The 27,975-nt window shown below is 39.4% G+C and overlaps 1 protein-coding gene across 5 annotated transcripts; it reads right to left on the bottom strand.

The window, feature by feature from the left end:
- Window positions 1–196: 196 nt before the first annotated feature.
- On the bottom strand, window positions 197–27,975 carry myot (myotilin). Of its 5 annotated transcripts, none has more exons than XM_077022559.1 (17): window positions 27,899–27,975; window positions 16,127–16,180; window positions 13,037–13,190; window positions 12,564–12,620; window positions 12,333–12,474; window positions 10,651–10,674; window positions 10,279–10,398; window positions 10,029–10,170; window positions 4,641–5,432; window positions 4,413–4,557; window positions 3,995–4,099; window positions 3,318–3,355; window positions 2,612–2,744; window positions 2,220–2,427; window positions 1,962–2,127; window positions 1,468–1,601; window positions 197–954 (listed from the first exon to the last, which is right to left on the bottom strand). In XM_077022559.1, exons 2-17 carry the CDS (start codon window positions 16,132–16,134, stop codon window positions 824–826), a joined length of 2,499 nt encoding a protein of 832 aa, XP_076878674.1. In that variant the 5' UTR covers window positions 16,135–16,180; window positions 27,899–27,975; the 3' UTR covers window positions 197–823. The 5 variants fall into 5 exon arrangements, with proteins under 5 accessions (XP_076878674.1, XP_076878672.1, XP_076878676.1 ...); XM_077022557.1 differs by having other exon boundaries at window positions 27,813–27,955; XM_077022561.1 differs by having other exon boundaries at window positions 3,995–4,096; window positions 27,813–27,955.

Below are 27,975 nucleotides of genomic sequence, written 5' to 3'. Positions count from 1 at the left end.
GGTGCAGCACCCCTTTGATCCAATTAGATCCTATCCAATTCAAATTAATGCATAAATAAATAAAAATATTTTTGAGCTTTGAAACATCATGACAACCAACCTGTTCTTGTCCTTATGTCAGATGATTGCCGTATGTGGCTGTGTAATGGCCAAGGAATATAAAGTTATTTTGTAAGATCAGATCAAACACCACACCTTCAAAATGTATAGATATTTAATCCAGAAACACAGCAGGAAGAAATTCAAAAGTGATTTAATGATCATCAGAATGAAGTAAAGTGCCTTCCATTGCCTTGCTAATCATGAGTTCTAAACATTAATGTAAACCAACTGATCAACATGACTAAATGGTCCTCATTGGTCCAATCTCAGCACAACTGGGCACAGAGGAGAATTCTAAGAAGGACTGAAGCTATTCTGAAGGCAGAGGCTAGGGTTAGCATGCATGGAACAAACAGAAATATGACACAGCACACTGTCACTTGTTAAAGGCCTCACAAATAATTTTTAATGAATTCCAGTGCTGAAGCTTGTGATATTGAACTGTTCAAATCCCAACAAAAAAATACACCATCACATTGTCACAACCTGTCAGTGGCATTTCTCAGTGGTGGAGGCGGTTTATTCTGTTGGAATGGCAAACTTACTTCTTACATCTAATTTATTGAAAGATACAATGAGAACCACAAGCTAAAGTGCATTTGACAAAATGCAAAGGATGGGAGAAGGACTACTTTAACATAATTGCATTATGTAAGTACAAAGATAAATGGTGCTCGTCATTCTGCAGTTAACATCAGGAAAAAACAAATACTACTAAGATCTATAACTCCTCACTCTCATACAGAGGGGCGGTGTGATGAGGGATACTCTCAGAGCCCAGGGAGGAGAGCTGGCTAATGGTGGAGAGCATCTTCAGCGGCTTGGCTGGAGGTGCTGTCTTGTTCAGCCGAGCTGAAATAGAAAAACATTGCCAGATAGGGTGGTTGGGAAGAAATGTGCCAGTGGGTATATAACATGTGGCTACAACATGTGAGTTTATCATTTATGAAACATAACATTTATGTTTTGTAATACAACTAGTCAAATGCATGTTATTAGATGATACAATCAAAATATATGTAATGCAATAAATTGAGCTTCAACGAAATTTATTTTTCCAAAATTATGTACCTTTGTACATAATATACATATATTATCAAAAACTATCAAACAAACAAACAAGCCCCAAAGAGGCAGCAAATAACTACAACTTGATTAGCATTGAACAGGAATCATAATTACTAGCAAAAAATAGCTCAAGAAAACTTTCAAGAGCTTTAAATGAATGTATTATTTGTTGGAGATTTTGAGGTTAAAACCAGTTGAATGCAATTGAATGGTAAGAAATACACTTTATACTTGAACAAATCCACGTCTATGAATAAGGATTATTAAAAATGTCTTATATATAACAGTTTTACTTACTTGCCACATCCAACCTAGCATTGCAGGTTGACATACCAGCTTCATTAATGGCAGACACAGTGTACCAGCCTGCGTCAGATTTCACCACTCGGTCAATGAGTAGACTCTGTCGTCCGGAAATGTCCTGGGACAAACTAAAACACAACACAATTACTATAGTACATAAAGCTACTTTTACAAGTATTCATTCTCCATAGCTGGATTATTGTGTATCCTGGATCTGAAATGTGTGAAGAAATACATTCCTCTATTTTGTGTACACATTTTACTTTTTATCCATACATTTTAATCTTTAATCTTTAAACTAAAATGAGTTTACACATATAACCTAAAATCAATTTCAATTTAACCTCTTATAGACAAATTCTGAACCTCATTGGTGTGCTAGACCTCAGGTTGTCAGTTTCTTCAAATCATCATCATATTTTCTGCTCATCAGATGTTTCCTCAAAATCCTAAAAAAGCCAGCCGGGCTCTATCTTGGTGGAACTGACCTCATTCTGGTGGGGTCAATGCGCAGCATTTCCTTGTCTTTCTTCCAGTAGATCTGGGGAGAAGGTGAAGCAGACACCTTGCACTCTAACCTCACGTTGTCTCCTTCAAGAACACGTAAATTCTGCATCTTAACCACAAAGGTGGGAGGATGCTGCATTTCTTGAGCTAAGAACGAGAAGAGAAGAGAATCAGTTTTAGTTTTTCACAAGGCTATGTGAAAGACCTTGGAGTGATAAGGACTGCTTAAAGGTGCCCACCAATGACATCCAAATGCAGAGAGAAGCGACTCTCTCCTGCACGATTCCTGGCCACGCATTCATATACGCCTGCATGGTGAACCGTCACAATCTCAATAATGAAGGAATGCACGCCCTTTTCACACACAAGCATCTTGTGGTAGTCATCAGGTCGAATAGCTTTCCCATCCAAGTACCAAGTGACATCTGGAGTTGGTAATCCTCCAACCTGAGGGCCAAAACCATGCTTAAATGAATAATGTTTAATTGTTTTATTAGACTAATGGTTGTTTTAATAGTTATTTCAGTAGTCAGAAGTGTGTTATATGCATCAGCACGTGCATGCCTTAAATAATTTACAATGAATCCTATCACATTTCAGATGTTTATTTGACAGTTTTTTTTTTCTTTACCTTAAAATCAATCCTGCAGAAACGGCCCTCTTCTACAGTAAGGTCCTGGGGCACCTGGAGGAATCGGGGAGCATAACACTTCTCCTGGATTGAAGCGTCCTCAGTTGCATATCCAGAAAGAAGCTTACTGCTGCTGATAAAGAGGAAGTAGAGTTGTACCTGTGGTTTAGAAGTCTTTTTAAAATTTGGTTATGTACATTATATACAGTGATTCAGGCAGTACTTTGGATACAAAATGGGTACAGAAAATACAAGATGTACATATTCATCTTCCACTGGGGTAAACTGGTGCCATTGGTGCTAAAACCTGTCCCCTTTCACAGGGAACTGGGCAACATGATGTAGAAAAAAGCACACTCTCAGCCAGGAAGCACACCATGGGACACACAACTGATCCAGTTCTCAGATGCTCAATTTGTGGACTGTTTGGCTAAGGGAAGGCGGTCTTGAACATTGAATTGTTCAATTAATTTATAAATAATAAACAATTGTTGTTTTAGTTTAACTGAAAACAATAAGTTTATAAAAAACAATGGGCCAGGCTTGAGTCCTAATCTGGATGGATCCCATGGTTTACTCATGCACATATTCTGGCCAGTGGTCACACACCGTGACCTTTAGGAGGTGTAAGGGATTTGGTGCAACCTGACAGCAACAAAACAATACAGTGCGCAAACATGAACACAGTGTATGTGCAAAGATTTACCATAATCCTCCAGTCTGCTGGCCTTCTTGAGAACACGTCTGTCAAAATATAGGATAAAGTGTTCAGGTATTAACAACCAATATAAACAATATCAAATCAAATCAAATATATTTGTATAGTCAATACAGATTGTTTTTATTTAGCTACAGTTTAGCTAATATTTATCATGACAACTCCACCTTAATCTATACGACTTTCAAAAAAAAATCTGCTTGTAGAAATAGAAACACTCACATTTCATTAAAAGCTTGGAAAATCAACTTTTTTGATCAATGAGACGTTACAAAATTTAGTTTGCTGCATTCATCAGTAACAGATATAGTGAAGATGTATCTGTATGAAGATGTGAAGTGAAGATGTATCTGATGACAGAATGATCCAAAACCCTTTACAGCACAATGTGAGACTGTTACAGTTCGGTCATGTTTTCATTCTTTACCAAATTCTAGTCTTCTTTTCTGTTATTTTTATCATGTGGCTTAATAGCCACTTATATTGGGCCTTGAGCACTCAATGTAAACAAAGGAACAAATTAGCATAATCTCTAAATGCAACAACATCTTAACAACAATGAACTAATGCAGAATTGTTTACCTTGCCTGGGTTAGCAAATGTGTAAGTAATTTAACATATGGTATTACCAAAAACTATTTAAAACTCTTCAATAAAATGATGACCTGCTTAGACAGAAATTCAGCAGAATCCTCAAGCTCAAAGACGGAGGCAGCGTTGTCTGGACCCAGCAGTCTCCGGGCCATGCGCTCTTCGTAGGACAGCTTCTGCTGGAGGACGGGGAGCCACGAGCAGTGACATCACACATCATGTGCACATACAACGTACAAGCAGTGACATGTGACATCATGGACACGTACTTTCATATACATCTTCAATTATATTTTCTTCTTGCCCTCTGATCACCTTTTGTCCCTTTGCATAATCTTATACCTCCCAGGAATGCTGAACAGGTGTGTCTGTGCAAAGCTGCTACTGAAACAATAGACTGACGATGTCATACGCTGATGTATGTAATGCTACTATGAAAGGCTCGCTCAGAGTTTAAATATAGGTTCTGATTATTGAATTGTGCAAGGATACCTGATTGTTCTTTTGGCGAGGAGCTTTGCTACGTAGCTTCTTTTCTAAGTCTTGTATGAGAGCATCTTTTGAACCCTGGATTTCTTCATCTGTAGAAAGTAGTGCTGGCTGGGACACAGTTTTCTTCAGTATCGGTTTAGGTTGGCTAGAAAGTAAGACATAGGCTTCAGCATGCTGTATTAAATGGACAAGCAAAGGTTAAAATAAAGTCACGCATCCCACACTGACCTTTTGGGCATTTCCTTGTAATTTACTGCCTGAGAGACTGAAGAACAGTGCTGAGGGGCAGGTGTTGTATTTATGGGATTTGGGGGCATTTGAGGTGAAGTAGGGGATGAAGAAATATTATTTACTGGTTGGCTTGGGGAAATGAGGGTTTGCTGTGAGTTCTTTGGAGATCTGGGGGATGTAGGGGTGAAACTTGAGGAGAGGTTCTGGGGCAAAGACGCAGAGGTGGACCTAGCCGGCGAAGTCGGCTCCGTAGGTAGGATAGAAGTGAGAAAAGCCGCAGGTGACATTTCGTTATCACAATGAGATCTTGACAGTGTGGGGATCAAAGTCACGCTGGTGCGCTTGGGGGTATGAGGAGGTGTCGGAGGAGGGGGGCTAAACGACGAGGCGGTGGCTGCAGTGGGTGAGCTGAGGGTAGAGGAGAACGGCGATGGGTTACTGCTGCCATTTGACTGCAGGCTGTCATAGCTTGGTGCCTGGAAAGAGGGCTGAGACTGGATGAAATGGCGAGGTCGCTCATAGTTGAAGGCGCACGGCGGGTATAGCGTAGGGGAGAAGGTGGGCAGGTCAGCCATAGTCTTGCTGGGACCGCTTGGCTCTGACTGGTGACTCTGTTTGCTTGTGGGAGAGAAAGGCTTTGGAACGGTGTTATGGAACTCCTTCAGGGGAGATATGAGAGAGGAGGAGGCACCAGGAGCCTCCGTGGAGGTCTGAGATGCTGACTTGTTCTTCTTGGCAAATATTTGGGACTTCTCAGATGTTTCACTCACTTGTGGAAACTTGGGCATCCTGCAGAAAAAAAGACTACATTTAGTTATATTGAATTTTTGTCAAGCAAAATGTTTAATGTTGAAAGGGAATTGTTGTAATAAACGGATTAGATTCATCAGGTTCATCACTATACTAACACACACACACACACACACACACACACACACACACACACACACACACACACACACACACATTATATAAATAATAATAATAATAATAATAATAAGAAGAACATAAATACTTTTATGTATTAACTTTATAACTATATAAGAACATTATGACATACCAGTACATGGCACCACACGTCACTGGACTACACTGAAGTAGCACTGTGTTGTTAAGAAGTCATGCAGCCAAAATTAGTAGCTGAAGTAGCTGCTGACTGACGCAGGCTGGCAGGTGCAGTTCATTTAAAACTAGTCTGCCAGCAACAAAATGGGTGGAGAGGATTATGGGTAAAGCCCGAGCTTATAACCCATCCTTCAGTATTATGTGGAAAAAAAACTTGAGTAGCAATACTCTTACATTCAGTAAGTGACATGGTCTCAAGTGACATGGTCTCATGGTCTTTTTGTATCAGAAGCAACATACTTAGACACCATAAAAATATTATGTGAAATTCTCTTTGAGTCAGAGTATTGTTATGGTTGTCATGTTGTGGTACACTTTAGCAGGTGTCAATAGAGCAGCTGTTCAAGACCTCATGTCTAGTACTTCCCATGACAGATGGAAATGTTTTAGACACACGTCCACAAAGAATATTTATTGGTGAACGTTTTTTTATTTTAAAACAAATGTAGACAGACATGGCTTGTGAAACTATTTTTCTGCTATACACGAGAGGGGGAGTTTACTGGTTTTGGAAAATTTCTACCAAAATGTCAGTTCTACAGTGTTTGATGTGATAGTTTTTAAAATGAATTGCAGTGTTCATATTCCCAAAGTGAAGTCATAAGTGGAAATCAACAAGCAAATCTGAGTCCTAATCGAAGTATGTGTATACACATACAAATACAAATATCATGTGGCTAAAACGGCATCTGAATTATAATTTTACAAACAATCTTTTGGATGTCAGCCAGGGTTGTACACCGCCTTGTTGTCTCCTTGCCAGACTTTGCAATTTGTCTTTACTTTTCACAAAGTTGTTCCTTGCACTTCAAATGCTTTGGCCAAGTGCTTTATTGATTTGTTGTGTAATGTCAGTTGTGTACATGTAGTTAATTCCCTTGTGATTGAACTAGTGCAGTGAAAAATAAATGATAAATGGCAAAAAACATTTACTGTATGTTTGACAACATCAGAAAAATTTAGCCTTGCTGCATGTTTTAAAATATGTCTGCAAATGTTATAAGAATTGAGATGGACCTTCTATTGGAACCTGCTTTAAATCTGTAGGAAACTATTTGTGTAAATTTGTTGATCTGTGTTTCTGTTGCAAAATAAAAAGCATTTTATCAAAATCACCTTACTTCACCTTAAAATTCTGAGTGCAAGATCATAACATGAACAACATGATCATAACTCTGAAGGTATACATGCTGGTATGTAAATGTAATGTATGTATGTTATGAAAAGTGCTAGAAAACATCTGTATAATCAATTCCTGTAGAATGTTTGAGCACTGAATGTGTTCTTTAAGGTTGTATGTCCTCCATTTATTTAAAGCAGAAATAACAGTTCACCAGGTGACGGAGCCAATCACCCATCTGAGCAGCTGTTGTTGGGAGCAGGATTATTATTTTAAATGTAATACAATTAGTATTACAAAAAGAAATACAAAAGGAAAGGCTTTAATCTCAAATTAAAATTATTCTCTGACTGAAATAACTCCCCATCGTTCACACAATTATCCATTTAATCAACATCCAGTCGATCATATAGACACTTGTCAGTATGAATTAACTATGAAAGTCAGTGTGGTTCACATGTTTATTAAATACTATGGAAATGAAAATACTCTTTTAATAGACAAAAAGAAATATAAGCCGAGAAAAAAACAAACAAACAAAAAAACCCAAACAAACAAACTTTGTGGTATGGACAATAGGACCACAGCTACATAAGCTATCAAAAGCTCATGCTTAAGACATGACAAATGATGGGCTGCACTCTAAAGAGAGATGTGCCACCCAACACTACCTGCCTGGTTCGGCTCACTGTCCATGTGACCTAACAGACAACCAGAATCACAGGGGAGCCCAGAGATGCAGTTACTCACACTGCTGCAAGCATGCACTGTGCAGAAATGCCAGTGTTTATTAAGATCTCAAGTGCTGCTCAATGGTGGTGTTTCTAGGGAGCCTGGCTCATGAATTAATCCTAATTGATTTCCTAACCAAACAGACAGATTACTTAACCAAACAGTTCCGCCCAATTAACCAAATGCCAATGACCCCTAATATTCTAGGAATTAACAAATGAATGAATGACAAGGGTGAAAATCATCAGGAAAACATGTTATAATCATGTTTACATTAAGGATAATAGGATAATTAAGGGCATTTGATGCTAAAACTCTACAGCTATGATAATCATTTAAGCTCACTGCACAATCAGTGCACAGGACTGTTGCCTATTCGATATGTCTGTGTCTAGGAGTGTATGCCTATTCGATATCTTTGTGAAATAAGATAAAGATTTCATTCTTTTTAAAGATACCACTTCAAGGAGATTAAGGGCTAGAGTTCTTAAAGGAACAGTACATCCGCTCCTAGAGTCAGAGTCTAAAATAAGATTCTGACAGCACTGCTGCAACTGCTATGACTAGAGGCATGTTTACGTTTCTTGACATTTAAAAATGTCAATCATTTCAACAAATCACATGAGAAGGACAAGGATTGTTGGCTAGGGCTTTTTGTATTTAACTTTCCCAGTAAATGTCCTGTGCTTCAAGAATATGGAATAAGTGCAAATAAGAAACGGAGGGGGGTTTGGAGAGGAGGGGTGTTTAGAAGTTCCCAGTACACAAAATCAGCCTTGCAAAGCCTAAATCACATTGCACAGACTGAGGTTACCAAGGTTACAGTAGGTGACTTATTTTTTTCTCTCTATGGTATTACATCTAAGACTGTTCAAATTTGTACAAATGTCCTCAAATGTGTCACACTAACATCAGACAGCATTCACAAGCTCATAGCTCTCTATCTTGGTGAGCATGAATCTAATCCACTGGCAAATCACTGATTCATCATTTTCATTACTTTATTTCATGATATTAATAGGCTAACAATGCAGGGTAGCTTATTCACCCGCCAGCTGTAAGACCTGTTCTGCATTTTAAAGAAAGACTGCATGAAACGAGACAGATGACAACAGATTTGTACTCAAACTCACAACGGGACTGAGATCTGGTCTCCGTCTGCCTGCTCTAAAGTGCTTCAACACATTGTAAAAACCTCAACAAAAAGCCAATAACCCACACGTCACTTCAGCCTCAGCTATTTTGAATTAGAAGCTAACTTACCTGCACTTAAAGGTTAGGTGCCGATCCCCTGCGCCTAGCTGGGCTGTACAGTTGTCTAATGAGCAACACCTCTGGCCAGCCTGAGAAATGCCTGTCACATCACAGGAGCGCGAGGAGGGTGTGTGGCCTGCCCTTTATTACTCTTCACCAAGGCTACGTGACGCATTAGCTGTTGCGACCACTCAAGAGTTTTGAAGAGTTAATTTTGGCGCTGTAATTTGAGCTGCCTTTCTCTTTCCTCACGTCTACCCACCTTGGCTACTGACTTCTAATGGTGTCTCTGGGCGCCCACACATTAAACGTGCCGGTCAATGTTGCTAAAGGTCTGCTAATTATACGCTTGTCTCCCACAAGTTACCAGCACACACTAATTCAGCAAGGCTTCTTTTACTTTTTCATTCTTGCAAAACATCATCAGACCAGAGAGGCCTGATGGGAGGGGGATGACTTGCATTGATTTAAAAAGGTGTGAAGTGTTCTAGGAAAGAAAAGCAAATGGAAAGAAAAAAGCTTTTTAAAAAAATCTGCCACTCATTCTCTACAGGCACCTCAATGATTTCAAATTAATACATGTTTTTTTAATACATATACACTCTTACACAGACTCATACTTTTATTTACAACAGTAAAACACAAGGCAGTAACCTAAAACTACAAGGAGTCAACCAAGGAGTCCAGCAGAGACAACCCCTCCAAAAAACAACACAAGTGCAAAGGACAACTTCTAAACCATCTGCCTGCATGGTTTACTCACTGAGCAACCAGGCTAGTTGTGCGGTTCATATGTTCATATGTTCTGAATATGTTCTGCCACACAGCAGTACTATGTCTTCCTGAACTACATAATACGGAGACACTGTCTTCCTAAGTGAATGTGTAAAGTGATGAAAAAGAAACGACATGGTAAAAGTTGAAATGTGGATGAGCTCAAATGTGACTATGAAAAAACTGTGAAAGCTTAAAAACGTCAGTTTTTAACACTGAGAAATTTAAAGGAAAGGTTACAAAAAGTAAAACACTTTCTAGCTCGCTCCCTTATTTTTATTGCCCCAAAGATGCTTATGTGCTTTTTAAAAACATCTACAAAGATTAAGGTTAATGTCACCAGCAGGGATTTAAATGTTTTAAAATGTAAGATTTCTTACGTGGACAGATCTGGAGCTGTTTCTTCCTCAGGACTGTCAGGCCATTCTGGAGGGGGAATACCTGCCACATCCTTTAATAACAAGGGGAAACTGTCCTGCTCTCTGAGGGTTTCAGGACCGTCTGCCAGAACTTCATCTAGGTCTGGAAATCGACAAAAATATGTCAGGACATTAGTGCCTCTTAGTGGTACCCCTAAGCACCATAAAACATGATTCATGGGTTTAGTTGTACTGGCTTTGAAAATATTACCTGCATACACCTCCAGTAGGGCACTGCAGGATACTGATCCAAACTGATTTGTGGTTACACATTTAAAAATCCCAGAATCCTCGGGGTAGGCTTCTGTGATCACCAAGGTGCACAACTCCTCTACAGCACAAGAGAAAGAACCTGTAACAACTGAGTCACTGGATCACAGAACAAATGAGTCACTTGATCGTGCCGTTATAATTCATTAGAAACAAAGAAGAGAAACAATAAGACTCGATAGTAAGTGATAATAAGGGAACCATTATCCTCTGAATATTAAAAATCACTGATACCTAAAATTGTACATGTGCTGTTGATCAAATGTGCATGGAGACAAGGTTCACAATCTTAGTTTCATTGTTATTTACTCACCTGGAACAGATGTAGAACTTGCTTCTGAAAAGTAAAGAAAGGGCACTTATAGCTCAAACAAATGTAAATGAATGTTAATATCTGCATACGTCATGTTAGTAACTCAGACATCTTAAATGTCCTGAAAATAAAGACTGAATCACATCTCCCCTAAATAGACAAGCAATAACTTGAGTAATTTTTTCACAGTTATCCTTCAAAGCCTAAAAACATGTATGTCCCCAAAGGACCAACTTCTGTATGTTTGTATGATCACCCTGTAAAAATGTGGGAAATTTGAAGTCAGCTGAAATGGTGTAGAGGTGTACTATTGTACTAATGTACATCTAGTACAGTAGTACTATTTACTATTGACCGAATCTGATCAGTACATGTGCTCCATTCCTAATTATTTTTAACAAAGCTTTTTCACTGTTAATTTCCTGGTTTCTAAGCACTTAGAATTGTTAGGTTATAGTGATGAAGCAAACTGTATCATCCATAACAGGCAGATGTTTTTAGGTTGCACATTTTGTCAGGGTTACTCATACTTTAATTAAATTTCGATATAGAGCAAAAATGTTTTTTTTTATCATTTTGAAGCAGAAATATTTTGGCAGTCACTTTTTGCACTGATTGATGATGAAAATGAAAACGACCAGTCCATAGTCTGTAATGCACACGACCACATGACCACTTTCAAACCCTTCATACTTTTTGTTGCCAGCAGTGCAATGATCTGATTTGGGCAGAAATCCACTTCATTTAAAATTAGGACTTAGTCTAGTCCAGCTACAAATGATTATGTTTAAGTTTAAATTGAAATTATTGCATACTTGTAAGTTCATATACGCATATATGGGCATAGAAATGAATCTTCTAAGAAGCACATACTGAAAAGAAGAAAGTCTGATTGTAAATTGGGATGGCTTGCATAACTGAGCTGAATTGCTTTTTTGTGTGTAATAATTTTTTTAATAATATTTTATTATAATTATTTTTCTTTGGGACACATTTTTATGAACACCATAATTGTTTTTGGTAACTTCGGCATAAGCAAAGTCATAGGTCAGCTCAATTGACATTAAGTGACATCATACCTCAAGCCAAGTCTTTTTAGCAAAGTGTCCTCATATCATGTCAAAACAAACATATACAGAGGTGGGCATTCCATGTTCAGAAAGTAAAACTCCTTCCTAGGATTTTATTTAAGCTTACTGGATTTTCTAATTAGTGCAGGCCAGTTAAAATTAATGGAATCAACACAATCCAAGAAGCCTGAGCAAAATCTTGGTGAGGACTTTTACTTTCTGAACCAGGAATCCCACCTCTGAGTATATATTATATGGGCTCTGGTCTTGGTTACTATTATTCAAGACAAAATGCAAACTCTTGTTAAAATGTCTTGCAGGGTTGCCAACTTTTCAAGATCACTTGGAGTGAGATTTGAACCTGGTGGAGGTGGAGAGTGTAAATTGTTGATGGGGGGGTGGGGGGTGGCGAACGTAAGTTGTTGCGTGAGAGTTGGCAACCCTGGTCTTGTATCTAGTAATTGCAGTACACCAAATAACACATGTTTTGATGTCATTGTGTATGACATCCTGACTAATAATAAATAATAATAGACAATGATAAATATGCTAATTCTAGTTACCTGAACTAGAACACCTGTTCCTAGCACAATGATTTATACGATCACTTACTCTTTCTCAGAATGCGGAAGTCTGCGGAGTCAGGGACCTGCTCGCCCTCTCTGTACCAGGACACTTGGAGTGGGGGGGTCCCTCTAACTCTGCACTCCAGAACTACTAGTTGTCCCTTTACAGTGCTCACATCATGAAGACACTATGGAGACAGGACCATGTCCAAGTCTTACACCTGTAGACTGAAATGTAGGTTACTACTGAAAATCATCCCCAATTGTACTGCATTACCTTGACAAATGTGGGTGGGACGCCTCCATTTCCTGAGTGTTGACATGTGGTCTGTGTCTACAGAATAAAAACACAAAACCTTTTACAAGATGGCGGTTTTGACCACATTGCTGAAATTATAATGTTCCCTAGTCTTTGAAAGAAGAAAATCAGGACTTTTGAAAATCATAATTTTGTTAATGGATATTAGAAAAAAATGAATGTGTGTGTGTGTGTGTGTGTGTGTGTGTGTGTGTGTGTGTGTGTGTGTGCAGGTATGTCTGTGTGTGTGTGTGCAGGTATGTCTGTGTGTGTGTGTGTGTGTGTGTGTCTGTGCAGGTATGTGTGTGTGTGTGTGTGTGCGCGCAGGTATGTCTGTGTGTGTGTGTCTGTGTCTGTGAGTGTGCAGGTATGTGTGTGTGTGTGTGTGTGCAGGTATGTCTGTGTGTGTGTGTGTGTGTGTGTGTGTGTGTGTCCTTGGATCCTGTCCGTACTGGATGGGGGCTGATGCAGAGGGGTTGCACCAGGCTGGAGTGCCTCTGCTGGTGCACTGCACTAGAGGAAGAGGAGGAGGAAGAGGAGTAGGATGTGCTCTCTCGTGAACACGAAGAGATGGTCAGGGACATGGTGGAGGTCTTCTTCTGGATCCTGCAGACATGCAGGACATTTCCGATTGCATGAGACAATACGTGAATATCTGTTGATTATTGTTTTGATTAGTGTTTTGTGTATGTTGCACATGAGGGAACACAAAGTGAAGAAATGTCAGACAGCAGAGTGCATAATCTCTGCTTTACTGGCTCTATGCCAAATATCCAAACAATCTTAAAGCTGAAGCTCCCCATTTGCTTTTCCTGGATTAACTGTAGTAGACCACCAAGGTATATGAAGAGAGCTGGAAGGTTGAACTGAACACACATAGTATGTTAACCCATAGTTAATCTTATGGGATTGAGAATTAGCCATGTATAACCAGCATGCCTGCATCTATAATCTACAATAATTACTAACTTTTATTACCCAGTCTACACAGAAGGTGGAGCCCACCCTATCCTCTAAAATATTAATATAAACTGATTCCACTGTAGGTAAGGTAGTTAATCACTGTATGTATAGTGACATAGAACATTTGTAGAATTACGGTAAATTGCAAATAAATAAATAAACTTCAAGCCTGGTTTATACTTGACGTGGCGCGAGGGTCCGCATATCGTCTCCCACAACACTGCAAAAAATCTGACGCGGAAAGTATAAACGCCTCCACCGTTCGCGGAGGGTCGCGCGAGGTGGGTGGAGTCGAGCGCTATGGTCACTCACAAAAGTATAAACCTAGCTCTGACGCTATGAGTGCGGGATATTTTTGAACAGGCATCTCAACACAAGACTTAAGAAAGCTAAAGACCCAGAGAGCACCTGACAAGTTGCTAACAACAAACACAGCGCGTGAATTGCGAACGCTGCCAAACCGCGCTTTTAGAAAAAAAGTTTTTAAACAGTTTCTGTGGTAAAATTTTTGTGGGACAAATCTACCTGTTTCCGATATAATCCCCCCTGGTTCCTACGCCAATGGGCGTGGTAGTGGGGGAAAAGGTGGACCTGTCTACCCAGGGCCCAAGTAGGGAGAGGGGCCCATTTTGCTCATATGAGGCATATGAAAAAAAAAGGGGGTCTTAAAAAGGGGTCCACTGACATTGAGAGTTTACAGGACCCAGAATTTGCTGCTATGCCCCTGACAACAACAAAAAACAGGTACAGTCAAATAGAAAGGTTCTGGTAATGTTAGAGCTCAGTAGAACGCCTGGGGCTGCACACTGAGCAAGTAAGAATCATGTTATGTTCCACTGCCATAACAAGCAGACAATAACACAGAACTACCTCTGGTAAACATGGTATTTTTGAGCAGAAAGATGATACTGCCAAACAGAACAAACTTCATTCAAGGAAACAGGTTTGTGCTCCGATGTTCAATAGGTTTCCCCATTACTGGGCAACAGCAGTCACATTACATACCAGTAACATGTTACACATTTACCAGTGAATGTTTTCAGACACTAAACTGCCAAAATAGGATATAGCCATGGAACTCTTTCTGATCACATCCAGTCATTTCTGATTGATTTAACAATCCCTCAAAGACCCTGTCTAATACTTGAAGGTTTTTGTGTAGTCCTCTCAACATCTGTTTATGTCCCAAGAGGTAAGTGTTTTGATGTCATGTCTATTTATTGTTTCTTGTGAGGTGTGGCTCTGTTTTCTGTGTGATTATGTGTCGCCCCTAATCTTTTAGGTCATCTGGGATGACATTATGCTATAATGTCATGCTATGATTTTATTGTGTCTTTGGGTTTGGTTATATGATGCCAGATGGTTATATTGATTGTTTTTGTCTGTTGTTGCTGTAAATATAGGACCTTCAGGAAGAATAGGTATGTGTGCCAGTTTTTTTTTCTTATGTACCGATCTGCATTATATAGGGATATAGGGAAGGACCTAGTATTTTGTTATCTATTGGTTTTGGTTAATGTGAAATAGGCAGGCTCTGGTTTATTATTTTGGAGTGATGCCCACCCTGAAGCATTTTTTTACTTCCTGTTATATTTCCTGTCCTTTCAAAGAATATTGTTAAAGACCAATTTTGTGTTTAGCGTCAATATGGTTTTGATCTTTTATATTACCACCTTATGCAAAGACTTACTGTCACCGACAGCACTATCGACTACGACGTCACACAAGCTTGTGTAAACTTAGAACATAAGCCATAAGACCACTGCAGTACAATGTATTTTCATATATAAAAGTAAAAAAGTTATAATAATCAACTGAGAATAACATTATTAAAAATACCGAAGATTACACTAAAATAATAACTGAATTGAATCAAATTCACAAATCAGTTTGTGAATGTTTTTTTCTTCATAATTATTTTTGTAATCATGTGTAACCAATACAAATTATTATTATAATTAATTAATTAATTAATTATTATCATCATTATAAAGACTTCTTTATATATGCATTTTTTCAGGTATTGTATGCCTAACATAATTATGCGATTTTGAAATTTATGTAATCTCCAACATGGAGTTCACTAAAATAACAATAAAAATAAGTGTACTAAAATAACAATAAAAATGGAACTGAACATAGAAATACAATATAGAATGCAAATGATTGCCCTAAATAAATAAACAAACAAAAAAACAAATAATTGAATGTAGAAATAAATGTTACTTTACATCTACTCTAAAGAACAAAGTCAAATGTTCTTAAATATTAAGATGTCAGTTTGATGTTTCATATTATGTTTATACATGTTGTGTAATGCTGGCCTAACAATATAAATATTTTTTTTTATTCTGTTATTTTCACATTTATCTTGCATTTAATTGATGCCATTAAGAGCTGATAAAAATACTTTAAAACATACTTTAACTTGCAATAATTACCACCTCCATTCACAGAGATTATTGGTTTTAATTCCACATTTTGTTAAATTTAGTAAACTTCCTCTTTATGCTCAGTCCTTTGGGTGAATGCGTGCATGTGTGTGTGTGTGTGTGTGTGTAAAGAGAGCTATTGCTTACTGTGCCATACTCCAGTTGTCTCCAGGGGGTGCTGAATAGCCCTCTTGGTGTTACCTACAAACACAGTGTTCTTAGCATTGTGGAACAATGAGATAAAAACACAATTAACAGCACTGTCCTCCAGGTGTTTCTCTCTAAATCCTTTATGACTGTCACTTCGAACCATACTGGATGTCTTATGCTTCTCCTCTGATGCATTTTCCAGGAAGTGTTGAGACTCAAGTCCCACGTCCACAAGAAGTAAGATAGAACACTGAATTATGCAACATGGTGAGATCTTTGCTCATATACTGAATGAGTGCTAGAAGCTCCTGCTGCAGAGGACCATCAATCCACCACCCTGCACACAGCACACACTTTAGCTTCCCAAATCTGAGAGTGAGCAACATGACACCTCAATACGCAAACCATGAAGGCAAACTATCTCATGTGCTACTGTCCCTGAGGGAAACAGAACGTGTTTGTCTCTCTAAGTGCTAAAAAACAAAGAGCCAAAGTAAAAGCAAACTAGAGCATAACCACATTGACCTAATAGTCTTTCACAAATATATTGATAACATATTATATATTCCTGATATAAATCCATGATGCTTTTTATATACTCATAAACCAGTGAAAGACTTCTAAAACAGCACGGCTTCTTATGCCGTTTTGTTATATGAAACCATTTGCTGAGCTCTCTCTGAGGATGTAACAAAGAGGCACTCAACAGTTCCACCAAACCAGCATTAAACAAACACCTACTGACCTGTATAGTAACACCAAGACACTTACATCATATTGACTTGAACTCTAAATGAGTTAGCTCAACATTTCATGATTTTTCTGTGACTCACAGCAATATTCTCAGTGTAACGCTCGTCATCGGATCCGGCTTGGCAGTGCTGGTAAAAGGCCGTTCTCACCGTGAGGTAAGGCAGAGTGTCCTGGGAGGAAATCTGAGCAGAGAGCAGGGCTAATTTTGTTGCCCTTCTGCGTGTTCGATTTAGAAACACGTGGTGTAGGGTAAATCTTTCCCTCTGTCCTGGAATGTCACTGACTGTGACAACATGGCTCACAAGTTCTTTAGTGCTTTTATCCTAGTGACCCCACATGTATGTCCTTGCATGTATTTTATTCAGGTAGGTAGACAAAATAATAAACTCCAATGGTTTTATTTTTGGCCTTAAAATGTAGTTTTCTTGTGAGCTATTTCAATGAACAATTTTAAGTAACAATTTTAGTGTAATAAATAGAAGATAGCAAAATAATAAAGAAGCTAGCACATAAAGACAATAAGGAAGCTAGCAAAAGATATCTAAAACCTGAAGAAATAACAAAGTGTCCATAAAAAGTAAATGCGACACAATCTCAGATGCATCATGAGCTTCATTAATATGACTATTTGAAACTGGTTGAAAACTAAAGTCAGTATTTAACAATAATACAATACAATGCCATCATAACCTGATATTGTCACAATCACAAACACGCTTCCAAAACTTTTTCGGATGAAAAAGGAACCCCAGCGGAAAGCACTGAAGCTATCCCCATTACTCTGAAATATACAACACAGAAAATGACTGCAGATACATCTCTATGGAGTGAGTTTCTATTATTTTGTCTACTTAATATGTATGTGTTTAACTGAAGGGTCTCCGGTGATGATGATATAATTCACGTGGGAGGATCAGAGGCCATGTCTATAATCTTACTAGGATGCAGCAAGATATTTGACACTTAACAGGAAGTCAAGTGCTGTGCTACTAACAGAACATGTGAAACTTAATTCACCATTTAGCAAAATTTACAAATGAAATAAATATATAATCATCGCTATTACAGACTACTATGATCAAACATAGACTGGTTGTTGAGATAATTACTGTTGCAATTTTCACTGATAGGATTTCAATACAGAAATATGTCAGTTAGTTATGTGGGAATATGTGTACAAACAGCTTCAGTCAGCCAATCCATGCACTAGCACAAGTGGCATGCAGCCAAGCCCATCTGATTTCCCAAGCCCAACATGACTTTGAATTTTCGACTACATCCAACCCTACTGTTACTGTTGAAACCTCTTATACAAAATTGCCAATATTTACTAATCCCAGTTAGTGCTGTGGCAATGAACTGAAAACTATCATTTCAGTTATGAATAACTGAATAAATAAAAGTTGAAAAAAGCATGAAACTATTTTGTACTCGGTTATACACTACAAATATGTATCAACAACAACAATAGCAATAAAGGCTTGGAAGGGAAGGGGCTCAATACACCTGCACACAGGCTCATTTTAAGCAATTTAGTAAGGTCTAAGGCTTTATACTAAAAACATGGAAAGAATATTGGAAGAAATAAAGATTTATCAGTTCACCAAAAGCAAAGGTTTTTAAAGAATAGCTGTGATTTTGTGTTTAGTTGGGTTAGTTAGTGTGCCTCCCCTTAATGACCACAAGCAGTAACAGTTCTTTGTGAAGACGGATGGTTTATGGTGTAACAAACTCATTTCCCATCCGTCTTCACAAAGAACTGTTACTGCTTGTGGTCATTAAGGGGAGGCACAGTGAGAACTCGTTAACTGCTTTCGCTAAAGGAGAGGAAATATAACATCTCGTAGTCTGACGAAAGTCAGATGAACTTCTCTTCAGTAGTAGTTACTTTATCTTAGACAATGAACTTGAGAATATAAAGAATAACACCAACACGACGACAACTTAAAGTAAACACATGTGCTTTTCAAATCAAAAAAGAAAGAAAGAAAAACAGCGAAGTGGAGTGTAAAATCAGCAGTTGTCTACAAGCAACCCGGACCCCCAGAAAAACCGTTCGTCTCTATAGCAACACTAAACACAACCGCACAAAAGTAAACAACTCGTCTGTCAGCTACACTCCCACCAAATCACTTATGATTTTCAATCAAGAGCTGACAAATGTTCTCTACTAACAAACTAGATGTGGTAGAGAATAACCACTATCTAAATCCTATCAGTAGCTTCTAGCAAGATCACTGTTTTATGAATGGGTCTCTCTAAGAAGATAGGCTTGGCAGTGCGTTTGCCATATTTATCCAGATTTGAGTCACCAACAAGTAGTTTCACCTTCCTCACTTTCCCGTCACGTCCTAGGTATACTTCCAGTACTCTTGCTAACTTCCACTGATTCCGTGGAGCAGAGTCATCTTGCAGAATAACGATGTCGTTGACCTCTGCATTCCTCCGATCCTTGTTCCATTTCTGCCTAGCTTGAAGATTAAGAAGGTATTCCTTCTTCCAACGAAACCAGAAGTCATTGGCCAAGTATTGCACCCTGCGCCACCTCTTGTGAAGGTAAAGATCTTCTTTAATGAACCTTCCCGGTGGGGGTAAAATGATCTTGGACTTCATTGTCAAGATATGGTTCGGTGTGAGAGGCTCTGGACCGTGTGGGTTGTTCAGATGTTCAGTAGTGAGTGGTCTACTGTTTATGATAGCCATTACTTCATATAGGAAGGTGCGTAAAGAGGCACTATCAAGTCGCCCTGCTGAATGATCGAGAACAGACATCAGTATACTTCTTACTGTGCGTATTTGCCTTTCCCAAATACCTCCCATATGGCTTGAAGATGGTGTGTTCATGAGAAACTCACAACCTAGTGCTTTCACTTGCTCTTGGTTCATTCCCTTTGCAGCTTCAATGAACTCATTTCTTGCACCCATAAAATTGGTACCTTGATCACACCGAATTTGACGAACAGCACCTCTTATAGCAATGAATGAGCGTAAGGCATTAATGAAAGAATCGGTGGATAGATCCTCGAGCATCTCAATGTGTACTGCTCTAGAACACATGCAGGTAAACAGCAGGCCATAGCGCTTTAACTCTCTTCTCCCATCTTTCACATGAAATGGTCCAAAGCAGTCCATCCCACAATATACAAAGGGAGGAGTTGCCTCTGTACGCTCTTCTGGAAGGTCAGCCATTCTTTGTTCCTCAGCACATCTTCTAAATTTCCTGCATTTAGTACACTTGTAGATGTAAGAAGAAACTGCACCACTGCATGCCAGGATCCACACGCCATTAGACCTCAGCTCATTCATGGTCATTCCCCGTCCTTGGTGATGTACTTTCTCGTGATAATGCTTGATGAGCAACATTGAAGTATGGCTATCCTTTGGAAGGATTGCTGGATGTCGTACATGTGGATGAAGAGTAGCATGTGATAAGCGACCTCCCACTCTGAGAATGCCTTGCTCATCAAGAAATGGGTTCAGTCTGTGCAACTTAGTCATATCCCGAACATTCGGCATGCTCTGATTCTTGATATGCTGAATTTCCTTGAAAAGGGCCTTCTCTTGAGACATCTTAATAATAGTGAGCTCTGCTTCACTTCTCTCAGCCAAGCTGGTGGCTTCTCCAGACCTAGATTGTAAGTGTTTAATTTCCTTGATCCATCGCTTAAGCCTGGCAACTGCTTTCACTGCTCTTGTCCAGTCAGAGAATTTACAGAGCCGATCTTGTAAGGATCTTTCTTCTGTCGCTTGAGTGTCGTGAATAGTTACCTTCCGTAGTTCTGGGTCACTGTCCACAGACTCTCCCACCATAACTTCTTCTCTAGGAAGTTCTCTGTTCCAAAGAAATTCCGGTCCTGTGAACCAGTTGGAATTTAGAAGCTGTTCTCCTGTAAGCCCCCTGGAGGCATGATCTGCCGGATTCTGTTCTGAGGACACATACCTCCACTGTTCAGGCTTTGTGCTTTGTCTGATGCGTTGGATTCGATTTGCCACAAAAAGATGGAATCTCTTGGCATCATTGTTTATGTAACCAAGTACAACCTTCGAATCTGTCCAGAAATATTCTTGTAGTGCATTTATCTCCAACTCCTTCTTAAGCATATCGCTTATTCGCACAGCGACAACCGCAGCTGAAAGTTCAAGTCTTGGGATGGTCATAAATTTCATGGGGGCAACTCTAGACTTCCCCATAACTAGGGAGCAGTAAATCTCCCCTGTTGCATTGATTCCTCTCAGATATGAACATGCTCCATAGCCAGAAAGACTGGCGTCAGCAAAATGATGTAGCTCATAGCGCTGAACATCCTTGAAGTCTGATGGCATGTAACATCTTTGGATTTTCACCTCTGACAGATTTTGAAGATCGTGGAGCCAGGCCTCCAATTTAGGCTGGAGATCAACAGGGAGTGGATCATCCCAACTAACTTTTCCAACACACATATGCTGTAAGACTTGCTTTCCTGTCAGGATTAAAGGTGCTATAAACCCAAGTGGATCATATATTGAAGCTACTGTTGACAAGACTCCCCTTCTTGTCAGTGGGTTCTGCTTCAGTGTCACTCTAAACTGAAATTCATCCGATGTAACACACCATGACACACCAAGCACTCCTTCTACATGTGTTTTATCTAACATCATATATGGATCCTCAACCCTTTCAGCATGCTCTTCCTTGGGAATCGTTGCCAAGACTTCATTGCTATTAGAGATGAACTTGTGCAGTCGAAGTCCGCCTGTCTTACAAATTTCTCTGACTTCTTTCACAATTTGAATGGCGGCTTCTGAGGATGACACACTCAATAATCCATCATCTACATAGAAGTTCCTTTCAATGAATCTGACTGAGAGATCACTGAAACATCCTCGTCCCACAGCAGCAATATGCTTGAGACCGTAGTTGGCACAGCCGGGTGAAGAGGCAGCACCAAATAAATGAACTCTCATCCTGTAAACTAAAGGTTGAGAATCTAACTCTCCATTCTCCCACCATAGAAATCGCAGGTAATCCTTATCCTTTGCCTTCACATGGAATTGGTGGAACATGCGCTCTATGTCACATATCACTGCTATCTGACCCTTTCTAAAACGGCAGAGTACGCCCACCAAGGTGTTCGTTAGCTCAGGACCAGTCAGGAGATGCTCGTTCAGACACGTACCCTGAAACTTCGCAGAACAGTCAAAGACGACGCGTATCTTCCCAGGTTTTCTTGGGTGGTAAACCCCGTGATGTGGGATGTACCACACTGGTTGCTTATTAATGTCGTCTTCTGGAACCTGTTCTGCATCACCATTGGCTATGATGTCATTCATAAAATTTGTATAGTCCAGGTAGTATTGCTTGCTTCTTCTAAGTTTCTTCTCCAAGCATTTTAAACGGTGTACAGCGCATATCCTATTGTTAGGTAGACTGGGCCTTGCTTCCTTAAACGGTAGAGGCATCTCATAGTGTCCATCATCCTTAATACATATCTCTTCTTTCAGTTGTGTTAGAAACTGTAGGTCTTCTTGGGAGATCTGTTTATCTTCTGCAACTGTTTCACAAAAGTCAGACTCAAGTGCCTTAATTATGTCTGGTGGAGCAACCATCTCTCTAACCTGTGTTCTGCAGACAAAGTGAATCTCGCCCTTCAACTCTGAAGAGGACTGAAGGCTTGGGATCACTGGCATCACCATAACTTGATGACTTACTCCAATTGCGTCTCCATAGTCAATGTGAAGGTTGCTACATCCAATGATGCTCCATCCCAAGTCTGTTCTCTGCGCAAAGGGTTGGTTCTCTTCACCATACACAACTTCACGCGGGAGGAGAGCTTGAGAACAATTGTAACCAATCAAGAGCCCGATCTCACAGCTCTGTTGTGGAGCAATTTCTCCGGCAATATGCTCAAGATGAGGCCATGCTCGTGCAGTCTCTGGTGTCGGAATATGCTCTCTACTCGCAGGGATGAATTCTCGTGAGTAAGTCACTGGCAGCAGAATACTTTTATCTGAATAGAAACCTCTAACTTGTAGACCCATCAACTTGTGGCAAGCTACAACCATACTCTTTGAAGTCATCGTGGAGAGCCTTAACTGGACTGGTTCTTTCCTAACACTGAGAGCTTCTGCTGTCTCTTCCAGAATGAATGTTGAATCGCTCTGAGTGTCCAAAAGTGCGTACACTAGAATTTCTTGATGTGGTTCACTTGTGGCTGATACCCATACAGGAATTATTGTGGAAGTATTTGTAAGGCCGTTGTCTACTATGACTCTATTGGACAAAGCATGTGGAGATGTGCTTGGTGTCCTCTCTTGTGATAGTTGTGCTCCTTCAAGTTCTCCATTGCTTGGCCTTGTGTACTTCCTATCATCTCTAGCACGGTCTTTGTGCAAGCAAGTTGGGTGTCCCTTCTGGCATACCTCACAGATGCTCCTATGATTGCAGTTCTTGGAACGATGACCTAACCTTAAACACCCAAAACACAATTTGTTCTCCAAGACAAATTTATGCCGCTCTGCTACAGGTCTTGCACTGAAATTACGACACTTATGGATACTGTGACCTAACATCTCACAGAATGTGCATGTGACAGCTGAACTCTCAACAGTGTGAGCAGCTAATGCTCTTCTCCCTTGGCTCCGTGGTCTCGATGCTCTAAACATCTCAGTCTCACTGAAATTTGAAGTGTGCTTCAATGCGTTAAGGGAAGTAACTGGGTTGCAGGAGATGTTGGCTTCTCTCGTGAGGAATTTAACAAATTGACTAAAACTAGGAAACATGTTTGTTTCTTCTTCAATTTCTATCACTTTCCTATTCCACATTGATGCTAACCAATCAGGAAGCTTAGAAAGCATGTTCTGGTTTTCACTGCAATCATTGAGAATTTCAAGACTCTTGATGTCCTGCATGGCAGCTTCACAACCACGAAGGAAGTCTGCAAAATCCCTGAGTGCCACACTGTCCGTTAGGCCTATCTTGGGCCATGCTTTGAGAATGTCTCTGAAGGATTTGGCTATGATGAATGGATTTCCGAACCTCTCTTCTAGGACAGACCAGGCAGCACTATAGGCAGCTTCGGTCCCTACTAGGAAATAACACTCAATAGCCCTTTTTGCTGCTCCACTCACATACTTACGAAGATAATAAAGTTTCTCAGTGGCGGGAATATTTTTTCGATCTATTAGTGTCTGAAAGGATACTTTCCAGTCATTGTAACAGAGTGGGTCACCAGTAAAAATGGCTGGCTCTGGAATTGGCAGACGACTCATGCTGATCGATTCGGCCAGCATCCTTGCGAGGGATGTAATGCTGTCATGCTGTGGGCTTACTACGACTTGTTGTGGAGGATGATATTGGAAAGGGTGGTTACCGTGTCCAGGTACCTCTTTCCAATCCTTTGATTCACATTTACATCGTACATCTTCAAATTCCCTTTCACAAGCATAATTCTGTGAGTATACTTGCATTCGTGCCTTAGCAGCATTTAACTGTTTGACTGTTTCTAGACGCTCCAGCTCTTTACGCTTTTCATCTAACATTTTCTGTCTTGCTGCATTTTCAATCTCTAACTGGGCTTGTAGTTTAGTTTCTTCCTGTTCTCTCTCTAAGCGTCGTCTTAAACTATCTGCTGTTTGTTGAGCTATTATCCTTTTATTTTCAGCTTCAAGGGTTTGAATTTCTCCTAATTGGCGTTCTTGATCTTGCAAGACTTGTAAGGTGGCCTGATTAGCAGCAACCTCAGCAGCTGCCTCTTGCCGCTTTAAAAATGAAGATATGGAAGTAACATTTGAACTGCTCTGAGAACAAGTAGAATTTGACCGTCTGGAAATAGAACTTGACCCAATTGAAGAAATGGATGAGATGACTGACTTAATGTCATTCAAATCCAGTGGCTCCCCTTCTGCCTCTTCTTTTCTTTCCATCCAATCCAATATTTTTGATGCAACCTTTCTTGTAACAGTTTCACATTTATCCATTCTACGGCGCATGTCATTATTTGGAACCTTAATTCTGCGCAGATCTTCATACACATGGTTCAACTCTGTTGCAGCATTGCTTACCTGGGAAATTAAGTCTTGCAGCACATTGTCTGTGCAAGGACCGCTCACCGTTTGCATGGCATCCTTTACAAGAACTCCCCACTTCTCGTACTGTACCTTAAAACGACGTTCAAGTTCCATGAATCTTTTATGATGCAGTTCTTGCCCTTTTGCAGTTAAGGTTCGGATTCTTTGACTTCTACGAGGCTCACTTTGCTCGTCAATATGCGACGCATCATCGGTCTTTGGGTGCATTTCTGCCTCTACTTGGGGATTTTCTTGTTGCGCTGTCTGCTGAGATGAAGGTTTGAGAGCAGCTACCACCATCTCATTCTGACCGTCACTTCTGAGGGATTCTGCCATTAGTCTAAATTTAATCCTTTGTCTTAATTATACTGCTACTGTAGAATATACTACCTTGAACACAGAATAATCTGAATAAAACACTGCAACGAACAGTTTCCTGAATAAAATATGATAAATCGAAATGCTTACGACCGAACAACAAACAACACTTAACTGTGACAATTAGTTATCTTAATTTTTACAATCACTCTAACAGACGAGCATGAATGTACACCAGCATTCGATTTTAACGATAAAATGAATGAAGTCCTTATTCACAATATTAACGTCTTTTAACAGCAGTTTGACAAACTTATAGCACTTAATTTCTTGTACTCCGTAGTACGCGCCGCTCTTGCATGACGTGGATGAAGCCTAGAGATGGCATACGGAGGATACGACTTTCGCTGGGTGTTCACTGCCTGCACCGCGCAGTCGAGTTCTCACTGTGCCTCCCCTTAATGACCACAAGCAGTAACAGTTCTTTGTGAAGACGGATTCCCATCCGTCTTCACAAAGAACTGTTACTGCTTGTGGTCATTAAGGGGAGGCACAGTGAGAACTCGTTAACTGCTTTCGCTAAAGGAGAGGAAATATAACATCTCGTAGTCTGACGAAAGTCAGATGAACTTCTCTTCAGTAGTAGTTACTTTATCTTAGACAATGAACTTGAGAATATAAAGAATAACACCAACACGACGACAACTTAAAGTAAACACATGTGCTTTTCAAATCAAAAAAGAAAGAAAGAAAAACAGCGAAGTGGAGTGTAAAATCAGCAGTTGTCTACAAGCAACCCGGACCCCCAGAAAAACCGTTCGTCTCTATAGCAACACTAAACACAACCGCACAAAAGTAAACAACTCGTCTGTCAGCTACAGTTAGAACATATCAGGCATTTATTAAGACAGAAAGGGACAGACCAGGAAGACATTGAGAAACTAATAGAACCTTAAAATCGTCTTAAAATCAGTTTCTAAAAGATATGTGGAGCGAATGAAGGCATGTAATGTGATCCTTTGTTTTGGTGTGTATGAGAATTTTGGCGCCGTCATTCTGAACATGATGCAAGAGAGGCTAGATAAAAGAACTACTATAATTCTAGTATAATTCTACTCTAATTCTAGAAACAAAGGCATTTCTTGTTAGAACCTAGAAAAAATTCTGTAATGATATTATAGATGTTACAGTATTCTGTTTTGTGGACATTGATTCGGATTTGAATTCACTATTAAAGAGCAAATTCACTACCAAACCTGACACATATTCTTGCTGTAATTTTTGACAATAACAGACAAAGACCACAAACAAATATATATTTATCTATATATTTATATATGCATCTCTGTTTAGCTTTTTTAATCTTTGGGAAAGTCAGGAAGCCATACAACAGTAAATGTCTACACATTCAACAAAGAACCAACAAAATTATAGTATTAAATATTATAATACATAGATAAGTATTTATGGGTGTAAATGATGAAAATAAATGTTTTTGTATGAGATTTGTATGATACTAGCCTTAAAGAAAACATATAAACGGCTTTCAATTGAGACTTAGTGAGCAAAATACTGTAGGATTCTTTGATATATTACTATGCAGTGCATAGAATTCACAGTATTTTAAGTAAGACCTGAACAAGTCTGTGTCACAAAGGCCACAGAATCTCATGGTGAACTGTACCAAAGGCGGCAATAAGTTATAGGAGAACCAAGATACACACGCTACCTGAGTCCCTGCTAAGTCAAATCATTTATAACTTTGAGAAGTGCTGTTTCAGTGCTATTGGAGGACTAAAGACCATGATATTTCATTACGTGTACTCATCCTCTCTATTTTATATCTTACAATCTCATATCTTATCATATAGTGTATTTATATATGATTTATAGAATATATACTGAACCAAAGTTTCAGAATCTATCTACATAAGATGATGAGAAGACTAAACAATATAACAAAAAAAGAATATGTTCTTAGCAGTTATTAGCAGCTAGGAATAAGTATTCCCTGCAACATATATGATATTAAATAAAAATGTTTAGAATATTTTTGGCTAAATTAAATGTAAATCTGTCTAAACACTTACTGCAGCTGTACAGAAAACAGAGCCAGCCAATGACTTTGCCTAATTTTACTCTGCCATGTTTGTCTTTGCAGAAGGGACGAAAATCCCCCAGAATGCCTCTCTGTCCCAGTTCTTCTGGAGATCATTGTTTGCACTTCTAATATGGTCCCATCTGCAGTCTGTACATTTTGCAAGTCATTCTAAATATGTGCGACATATAAAATCTTGTAAATCATGCTAATTATTGGCATAAATAATTACTTAAATAATCACCTAAAGCAAATATTTGCAATGCTGTCCCTTTCATAGTCACATTTCCTCCAGAACCAAAAACTTGCAAATACAACAAGGAGCATTTTTTCCCTTTGCAAGAAACTTAAGCAAGGCAAATGCCAGCTCCTAATATACAATCCTACATACATTCTCTACAAGCATCCATATATGCTTTCTTCAAAAGAAACATTCCAGACCACCCCATGCAAAATCAGTGTCCTTACTGCTGTGTCTCCTTGCGGTATAGGAGCCAGTAACAACCCCACTGGGATGAGTGAATAAGGTGAGAGCACACTGACAGTTGGCCCACCTTGGTGCACTCCTTTCTCTCACTAGCAGACTGTATGGAGTGAGACAGTTTAAGGCCAGGGGGTAGGGGCGGTAAAG

Source organism: Brachyhypopomus gauderio, chromosome 11 (genome assembly GCF_052324685.1).
Source record: "Brachyhypopomus gauderio isolate BG-103 chromosome 11, BGAUD_0.2, whole genome shotgun sequence".
Taxonomy (NCBI): Eukaryota; Metazoa; Chordata; class Actinopteri; order Gymnotiformes; family Hypopomidae; genus Brachyhypopomus; species Brachyhypopomus gauderio.
This window is presented reverse-complemented; position numbering and strand designations above follow the sequence as displayed.